The sequence below is a fragment of the Penaeus chinensis genome, chromosome 10, assembly GCF_019202785.1.
Source record: "Penaeus chinensis breed Huanghai No. 1 chromosome 10, ASM1920278v2, whole genome shotgun sequence".
Taxonomy (NCBI): domain Eukaryota; kingdom Metazoa; phylum Arthropoda; class Malacostraca; order Decapoda; family Penaeidae; genus Penaeus; species Penaeus chinensis.
Window position 1 is genome coordinate 5,966,815 of NC_061828.1, and position 10,549 is coordinate 5,977,363.

General features: G+C 32.4%; 2 protein-coding genes across 7 annotated transcripts in view; one reads left to right on the forward strand and one right to left on the reverse strand.

The window, feature by feature from the left end:
• Positions 1 to 1,063, forward strand: part of LOC125029813 — a 10,698-nt gene extending 9,635 nt beyond the window's left edge. For all 6 annotated transcript variants that reach the window (XR_007115231.1, XM_047619983.1, XM_047619982.1 and 3 more), the window contains one exon: positions 1 to 1,063. This exon is cut by the window's left edge and continues 58 nt beyond it. Coding sequence is in view for 5 of the 6 variants with exons in the window: in XM_047619983.1 (XP_047475939.1) it covers positions 1 to 73 (73 nt within the window). In the remaining variant the exon portion in view is untranslated.
• Positions 1,064 to 2,364: 1,301 nt separating this feature from the next.
• Positions 2,365 to 8,661, reverse strand: LOC125029812 (28S ribosomal protein S29, mitochondrial-like). Its single transcript, XM_047619981.1, has 9 exons — positions 8,597 to 8,661; positions 6,139 to 6,251; positions 5,804 to 6,017; positions 5,211 to 5,303; positions 4,845 to 4,981; positions 4,450 to 4,610; positions 3,520 to 3,661; positions 3,036 to 3,128; positions 2,365 to 2,636 (listed from the first exon to the last, which is right to left on the reverse strand). Exons 1-9 carry the CDS (start codon positions 8,643 to 8,645, stop codon positions 2,436 to 2,438), a joined length of 1,203 nt encoding a protein of 400 aa, XP_047475937.1. The 5' UTR covers positions 8,646 to 8,661; the 3' UTR covers positions 2,365 to 2,435.
• Positions 8,662 to 10,549: the final 1,888 nt, after the last annotated feature.

Genomic DNA, 10,549 nt, shown 5'->3' on the forward strand with positions numbered 1-10,549 from the left:
TGTTACAGTGTATGCATTCGTAGTTCTTTACACTGCTGTTCACAAACGTTGGACAGAACAACCAGAGGACTAAGACTGATAAGATGATGTTTATTCCTTCAAATAACAAATACTCATGAATTCTCAATTTGGGAGCACAAAGTTTCATGATTTTCATGGTTGTTGACATTATCATTAGTACATTCTTGCATCTATCACAAAACAGCAGGATTCCATATCTTTTAGTACTACATCTTAGAGTTGTCACTACTGAATGATGAGGACAGAACAGGAATTGGACAAAAAGGAGTGACAGAAAATGTAATGTAACAAATGCCACTGAACTTGGTCCCCTGGCCTGCTAGGTGCAAAAAAAAAATAATAAAACAAAAATAAGTGTATGTCCTGTTGGTACAATATTTTGTTGTCATTGACTAAAAAGAATAACATTGAATAAGACAATATAATAGTATTAGGGTATCAACATTTGTAACTGTTTTCATGGCTAACTTTTAGCGCCCCAAAATACTAATAAACAAAATTCAAATCAAAACTGGTTATATAGGTGACGAGTCTCTTTCTCATTTTTTCTTCATATATTTTTGTTTGTGAATATTTATTTCAAGCACAAGTTTTACCTTCACATGAAAAAGTAAACCTCTTTAGGTAACAAGGGAATAATAAAAAAAACAACTATTACACACATCATAGGGCTGTTGTTGGCTGAGACTCAAAAGCAATCACAAATAATTTCATATAATTTTTATTTATAGAATGTCAACAGCCTCTTCTTGTATCTAGTGTGAATTAGCATATATATATTTATACTCAAATGTAATCTTGTAACTAAGCCATGCAGTTTTTTTAAATGATTCTTCCTAGACTCCCAATTTTCTTTGAATGTTTAGAGTAAAAGATGACAACATTTCCTAGTTGTGGAAGAATGTAAATGAATTAGTTTTGACTCAAAAAATGGCTGTGCAGCAGGTGAAAAGCTGAAAATTAGGTTCCAGTGTTATTTAATATGTGGGCATTTGTGCTTTCATATTTAATAAACAAGAGCAGTATTTCTGATACAGCTTTATTTTTTCCATTTTATTACCCTATGAATATGATAGATACTTAATTAATCCAATAGGGATGAAAGCCCCTAGTGATAAAGCAAATGTGTCAGCATGGCTGCAGAGGCAACTGCAAAAATTCAGGAGGAAAAAGGAAAATAAAAAGGGAAAAATTAGGAGCACTGGAAGCATAAAATAAACCCATTACTGTTTAGCATACACAACTTGGAGCAAGTTTGACCATGTATGACACAAAGACATCATTACAGTGCAAATAGGTTAACTGGAAGAATTCCCATCCACTTGGAAGAAATAACATTATAAGCATGTGAACATGAAAGAAAGGCCACCCTATAGACAAACAGGTTGCTAATCTGTCCAGTAAGCAACCAGACAGATGGTGGCACATATGGTAACTACAATGAGCAAGCACTGGTAATCAGAAATATGTGCTTATCAAATACATCTCTTGCAGTGTGATGTTTTTTCATTCATACTTTTTTTCTATAAACACACACATTAACCCACACCAACAAATATGTAGAATGTGGATTGCCAATGAACTATATATTACTCTTTAAACATAACCAAACCAAGAAGAAAGGATGACTTAAATGAAAGATGTGTATTAGTCAAAATGTGGAAATACTCATTTCTAACTCAATTACTACCCTGTACAATAGATCAAGAACTTATATCTACTCTTTAATAGCAAATCTGACTTTATTTGAGCCATTGGCCATAGCTTCATGTTCAGTACATTGTGACTTTTTTGTCAATTTTGTAGCACACGGATGGCTATACCAGTTAATTAGTAGGTTCTAAAGACCATGCCTGGATTCCTCATTCCTTGAATTTGCAGCAAAATGGTTTTCTTTCCTATTGTTATTAATATTGATACTTGTTTATTATTATTACAAATAACAAAAATAGCAGAAAAAAATTTCTTATATTTTAATACTGTAATTACCAACTCCAGGGCCATACATATGTTTTCAAAATGTGGATTAAGCTTTAATTTTGTCCCACCAGAACACTCTATAATTCATTAATTATATTATTTATAGTTGAGAATATTTCTGCCTTTTTTAAACTTCATATTCAAAATGCAGTAAATATCTAATGATGAAGGAATGAGGATGCTTAAGGTCAGCTAAAAATAACTATAAACATTTCAATATTTGAAATCTAAAATAAAAGTTTTCTCCTGATATCTGAGCCAGCATCAAGATCCACCCAATGCATTTGGCCTTAATGATTATAGCCTAGTTTTCACCCATTATCCTACAGCCTTAGATCTACAGGGAACAAGAAAACACATACAAACTTCTGACTAACTTTCTTTACAAATTTACAACTATTAACAATATCCACCACGTCCAAGACCATCACATATTAAAGGGCATTACACACTTCCATCAGAGTCATCGGGTTATAGCCACTGAGTGCCTTTAATTCCTTTCGCCCTTCTGCTGAGGCTCCATTCACTGTCTGTAGCCAGTGCCGGTCTACATAGTAATTGATGACACTCTCCATTTCTAGCTCATTGTAGTTGCCGACGGGAATGGGGATGAAAGGGTCAAGTTTCTCCCAGCCCTGTAAAGAAGACACATTATTTCCCTTTGTATTTTGTTGAAAAAAAAAAAAAAAACTAAGGCTAGAAATACTGGAAATTGTCCAATTACAAATATAAAATCCTATTTAAATTATGAAGAAGCAGGTTGGAAAAGAATTCTTCAAAACAATCCATACATGTGTGGAAAAAAAGAGACATGAAAGTGGTAATAATGATGATTTGGTTCATATTTTCTCATTCACCACTTGTGGAAGTATAGGAAAACATTTAAATGAAAAACAGAGGAGAGACAAGAGAAATTTAGAAAAAAATAAAAATATACCTATATATCAATATATTGAATATATATATATATATATATATATATATATATATATATATACATACATACAAACACAGAGACCATCTCTCATACTAACTTTCCGTCTTAGCAAATATCTTGGTAAATGGGATTCTCGTCTTCCAGCGTCATTTGCCATCCTGTCAACTGATCCAACTACAACACCATTTTTCTGGAATAAAGAATTTTTTTTATCAGTCCCACTTTAAAATAAATAACAATGATGACTGATGATAATGATGACACAATATTAACACCATTGCTACCACCATCAATAACAACACTGACACTAAAAGAAAAATAATAATAAATTATAATAATAATAATAATAACAATAACAACAATATCAATAATAATAATAATGATAATAACAATAATAATAATAATAATAATAATAATAATAATAATATAATTGATGATGATGATATAATAATAATAATAATAATGATGATATAATAATGACAATAACAATAATAATATTTATTATTATTACTATTATTACAGAAGTAACAACAATACAATAATAACATCTATAAGAAATCCACAAACTTTGAAATACTTACCCAATCGCTGTCAAAAAACTGACTGAAAGCTTGGAAAAGCGTGAAGTTGTCAGGTTCAACAACTGTGCGATCCTCTCGGCGATACAAGGTATTTGGACAGTAAAAGGTATTGATGCCATCCACGACTACTGCTACCTTACATCTGGGGGGGAAAATTATGAAAATCAGTCTTTGAAGGTAAAAATGGAATTCAAACGGAATGCTGTTAAGATAGGACTGAAAACATATATGATCACTTATTACTCAAAAAAATCATAATGAACAGCCTATGAATAAAAAGTATAATAAGAGAGTTGACCAAGCCATACAGATGATGGAAATAGACATTATGAATATGATCAACAAAAACACAACTGAGACATAAAGGCAAACTGCATTCATTAGAAGCTATTAAGATAAAAATATTGAACTATTTACTTTAATTACAAGTGATAACGATTTAAGCTTGCAGAGAGACACATTAATACGTCTTCTGTGTTTCAAGTAAGTCTAGAACCACCTGTATGTTCAGGTACAACTAATATGCTAAAACTCATCTACTGTAATATGGAGAAGCTATAGGATATTATGTACCTTAGAAAGCTTTTGCTAACACCTACTGTGAGCTATCTTCCACTTTTAAGGTTGGATAAAGATAAGCTTCCAGAGTCAATAATTATTCTGCAAACCATCAATAAACGCATTTTTGCCTTGACTCCTTACCACCAGGAGATTACTGTACGTACTATGCCAATTTTAACTTTCCTACCCTGCAGCATGGGAATATCACCATGACATGACATGTATAACTCTGATATAGCAATGGTTTAAAATTAAAAATAGAGGAAATGACACAACATATGGAAACACAGTGCATAATAACTTGCTCACCATGTCCTACAAAATATATATCCAAATCTAAAAATTCACAAGACAGGCACCACACACTACCTGCCATCTGTAGCATGTTTCTTGATTTCCGTTGCAAGAGCCATGATGCAATCAGAAGCAAATCTTGCCCTACTGACTCCTTGCTCAAGCAAAGCCATTAGTGGTGATCCGGCTTCCGTTGATTCACGGCGTGTCCATGTGTAAGTCATGGATGTTTCCAGCTGAAGAAAGATCAGGGAAGATTTTTAAAAATATTTAAGCAGATTTAAAAATTGAATCATTTGAGGCACATATGTACATTGCCCACAGTAAAAGATTAATTCTCAATGTAGATAAAATTCCAAAAATTGCTTCCTCTATTTTCAGTTAAATATTTCATTTGCAAGTAAATGCAAGATGAAGTAAAATTTCCAAAATAAAATGTTAAACAAAAATTTCTTCGGCTCATTTCCTACCTGAAGTGTCTTCATTAATTCCGAGTTTTGAGATCTAAAATGCTGCAGCCAAAGTGCTGCCTGAAGAGGATGATCAAATCGTCCTGGAACGCTTGTGGATGGGACAACCTCCTTGACATCTCTTCGCCATGCTGATGCTGGGCAGGTAATAACGTGTCTAGATTTACATATCTATCTCCATATCTATATTCACATCTATATCAACATCCATCTATCTCCATATTTATATCAACATCTATATACCTCCATATATATATTCATATCAATATCAGTATCTAACTATCTATCTATCTATTAATCTATATATATATCCACATATATTAACACCAAAGGGTTTACCATATCCTGTATGGCTTATATACTTACGAACTGGAAGATGAATAAGTAGCCAGCCCTCTTCAGCCAAGTAATGGAGGATATGGGCCTGGGATAAAGTCTTTCCAACACCATCACGACCATCTTAATAATTGCGTTAAGGTTACTAACAGGTACAAATGAAATATTACGAACCAGATACATTATGTAAGACTGTAATACAAGACATTGGTTGTAACAATTTACTAACTTTCTCTACTGGAAATATTGAGTCTAATCACCCTCTAAGATTTTATGTACTCAAGGCAAGTCATTCCTGCCACCCCAGCCATCAGCCAATTCTCAAGACAGAATGTTATTGTCACCTTGGCCCTCTGCAAAAAAAAAAAAAAAAAAAAAAAAAAAAAAAAAAAAAAAAAAAAATATATATATATATATATATATATATATATATATATATATATATATATATATAATGGGATGGTCCCATCATCCAGATCCAAGGGGTTATAAAGAGGGTAATAAATAAATACAATGTCTACCAAGTGTGGCTTATTCCTCTTGATTATTCAACAAGCCTCCCATACCCCACACATTGATAATGAATAAGATATTCTAGACCTGTAGTAGAACACAAAGGATACACAACAAAAATTTGTTAGGTGGCAGGGACAAGTTGGACCGCCTGATCAGATCAATCACTGTGAGAGCTGGTTCCCTCACCATCAGGCATGTTTCATTGAATGTTTTGGCTTGGACAGCATATTTCCTGGGTATGCCTCCTAAGCTGTACAGCTGTTTGAGGAATTCTGGTTCAATCTTGTACCAAAGTCCTAATTGATCCTTGGTATGAAGGCTCTGAAAAAATAAAAATACTATGAACTACACACCTACAGCCCATAGCATCTTTTTAAGGCTGAAAAAATGAAATATTTCAATGAAATCCTGTATCAATAATAACATATGGCTTCTCCATTACCGGGTTGCTGACTGATGTGCGAGGGGCTGTAATCTGCTCCAAGACTGCATGACTATTCCAACACAAAGGCAGATGGTGCTGAACATTCTTGACTTGAAGGATACTGGTTGAGCCTGTTATAAATAGATAGTGAATATTCATAAAGTCTCATGAAGATCCATATGTGTAGTGTTTGGGAGGAAAAGAAGGGGTGAAATTTGTTTTCAAAAGACTCTCTTCTCAGATCACTTACCAAGCAGAAACATTAATTGGAAATCCATCTCACTGACCCTGACTGTTATTTGCATCACCTTTGAAAAACGGCCAAAAAGAAACTTAAATAATGCACTATTATGTAAAATAATATTTATTTATATCAATCTGCAATAAGGCTTTTTTTCTTCTTCTTCTTCCTCATTTATTTGGAATAGTTTCAATTTCATACAGGCATATAATACTAGGTAAACTTTACCTGTAATTGACAGAATGGCAAAATTTGACATTTTTCATCTACAGTATGATTATAAGATGATAATAAGAAAGTCATGCAACACAACATTTTGGTATAACTTACATAAGGCCTGAACTAAGACAGGGAAAATCTAATGACACCAGCATGAAGACAGCAAAAAAAGTACACACACTGATACATGAAATAATATGCAGAGGAAAGAAAAACGTCAGAAATGAAGAAATTATGCTGAAACATTGGGTGAGGTGATTAGATTAGAGTCTGGGCTCTGTCCCTGTATGGAAATATGGTGATCAGTTTAGCATTCAGGGGTTAAGGGTTTTGCTTCATACAGTAATGTTTGTTGATCCCAAAGAGTGCTCCTCAGGTTGTTGGCTGGTGTAATAGGGACTTTGTTACGAAGGGTGCAATCACTTTGTAAACAATATCCAATATTTTCACTTATATCTGATATTGTTTAAAATATCCAATACCTTGCTCTGGAAAACAAAGAATCCACCACATGTGTACAGCAGAACAGAGCATAAAACAGATTCAGCAATGGGGCTCCGTCATTCTGTCGTACACTCTATCCTGCTGTGAATACATGGGCGGGATTAGGGGGCCAGAGCCTCCAAAGAGAGAGGTTGCAGAGGGCACGGGCCCAGCATTAGACAATATAATGATTTAATTTTGTGTATTTTATTATCATTATAGTGACGTATTTTGTGTATATTATTAATATTTAGTCCACAACTTCCATGGTACCTTTCATGCCTTCCTGTGCTATAAAGGTCAAGAATGTAGGCAAATGTTATACCTGTATAGGTAGTAGATGGGGTCAAATTTCGTTATTTGCTTACTTCATTTTTGACACTATATATCGATAAAACACATGAATCTAAGACATTTCTTCTCTATACATTATCTCAGCAAATAAATAATGGAGGGATTAAGAACTCTTCGTCTTTACTATGTTTTCTGATTATCAGGCAGGTGTTGGGTCACAGTCATGTGATGTTCATGTTACTGAGGATTTCTCTTGCTTTTAGTTTGGCTCTATCTTGCTGTGAATAAAAGATGAAGATTTGTTATCCCAGGTGGGGATAAGGGGGCAGCAGTCCCCTAAAATGGGGTTGCAGAGGTTGAAGCCCCCTGTTAAACCCTTGATGACGGGTGAGGAAAATTAAAAAAAACTCTACACTCTGGAGATCAATGGCAACGCGCCGATTTTGAGCCGCAGGAGTTTGGTACATCAAGCCGAACCACCAGCTTGTAGCATAATGCCGCACGCCACAGATCGAGTAGTTTGTTTGCTGCCTCACAGCGTGACCCGTCGGGAAGGGGTTAAGAGAAATAAGTGAGGAACTTTGAAATTTGAAATGTGCCCGTAACGGCTATGATCGCGGTGGTTGGTACCCAAAACTAATAGAAATGCTGGTTTGCAGCTGAAATGAAGGTTGAAAACATGTGAAACACAACGAAATCAACTCTTTTGAAAAATAACTGTAGATGGTTAGAGGAATCCATCATTGAATAACTTTCTAATTATCAACTTGCGTAGGTAAAACAACAGATAAAAAGTATCTTTTATTTGGTTATTCTGTCCATTACAAATTTTACTATGTATGACATAACTGTGGGAAATGGAAACTATACTAGTATTCTAAACTGAAACTCCAGTTCTACCTGAACATTTAATCTCGAAGCTGTATATTTCACCAAGGTCTCAGACACGATGGTATCTTACATAGAAGCATTTCAATTTGGTATTTGTTACCAAGAGAGACGCACCCTCCTAAGATGAAGTCTCCTATAATAGGCATTTTGGGAAAACTTGTAAGTTTCTTCAAGAAAATAGACATGAATAAATAAAAACACATGCACTATGTAAAGTTCCTATATGTTTTTCTGACCTTTCTTTCACATCTTTTTGAATGATTAGATCTCATTTAGGAGGATAAGTCGATTGCGATGACTAAACATCCATAATCCCAGATCTCCATAAATATAAAAGGTGTAACTTACGTAATTCGGGTAATATTCGTAAGATCCTTCGAGCCATGATACCGGCCATGTTTACAGCTGGGGCTACGGAGCTAAAATATTTAGCATACACTGTATTTGGGTAATGATGTTACGTAAAAAATCTTATATAAACTTTGACTTGCAGTATTTATATTTAGTCTAAACCATATAAAATGCCTCGCAATTGTGTATGCAAAATAATATACTAATGGGATTTAAGCCAGTAGTCCATAAGCCAATAGCGTCTTCTTTTCTTTCTTTCTTTCTATTTTGCTACTTCTCATTTGAAATCAAATGTAAATATATAGAAAAATAATGTTCGGTATCTTTCAATAGTACATGTAGTTTACAAACTACTCTCTAAATTAAAAATATCAAATTTGTTATCATATCATCAGGATGTTTTATTCCCAGTTCTACCTATGTATTACCTATTATTATTATTATTATTACTATTATTATTATTATTATTATTATTATTATTATCATTATTATTATTATTACCTATTATTACTATTGCAGCTGTTGTTATTGTCGTTCTTATTACAAGCAGTATCATCAGTTGATAAGAATGGTAAGAATGTCGGCATCATTATCCTATTGTTATTATCATTGACATTTGATACTAGTAGTAATAATTATTATCATTATGATTATCATTATCGTTATCAACATCATTATAATTATGATTATCATTATTATTATTACAATTATCATTATTATTATTAACATCATTATAATTATCATTATTATTATTAACGTCATTATAATTATCATAGTTATTATCACTATTGTTATTATTTTTATTATTATTATTATTATCATTATTATTATTATCATTATTATTATTAATATTTTTATTATTGTTATTATTATTAACATTATCATTATTATCGTTAGTGTTATTATTATCATTATTAATATTTTTATTATTGTTATTATTATTAACATTATCATTATTATCGTTAGTGTTATTATTATCATTATTATTATTATTGTTATTAATATTATCATTATTATTGTTGTTGTTGCTTTATTATTATCATTAATATCATTATTGTTATTATCATTCTTACTATTATTGTTATCATTATTATTATTATTATTATTATTATTATCCTTATTATTATTATCATCATCATTATTATGAACATCATTATCATTGTTATTATCATTATCATTATCATTATCATTATTAGTATCATTATCATCATCATCATTATTATCATTATCATTATTATGATTACTATTATCATTACTATTATTATTATTATCATTATCATTAATATTATCATCATCGTAACCAATTATTTTCTACAATCATCGATATCACCATCATTATCAAAATTTTCATCATCATTACTATCGTTTTCCTGAATATTATCACTGACATTTCGCAGTAACTTGATATTGTTATTTCAAAGCAGTTATGGTGGTTCTAACATGAATTCTAATTACCGCCAAGGGCATTCTGGGGACAACCCGCTGTCGTTCTGTTATATTAGAAAGCACGCTTGAGAGAATGGAGTATGGCTTATGCCTTGTGGCTTGAATGATACGGACGAACGGTTCTCTATTGTTTGTTTATAGTACTTTTTTTTTTTTTTTTTTTTTTTTTTTTTGTATTTTACCACTGGAGTGCTTTCGGAGTCATAGTCTGGGTGTGTTTTGAGCTCACTGACAGGCTACTTTTTGGCTACTTTGGATGATGGTTATTGACATCGTCTAGTCAGGGTTATTGACATTCATTTCTAATCTGTTCGTGTTTTATTTATTTGTTTATTTATTTATTTATTTTCGATCGGGAAGGGCATTGTGACGGTGCTGATCGTCCTTTTTTTTAAATTTCTTGTTAGGTTTTCAAACTTATAAATCATTCAGTAAAGTATACACACACACACACACACACACACACACACACACACACACACATACACACACACACATACACAC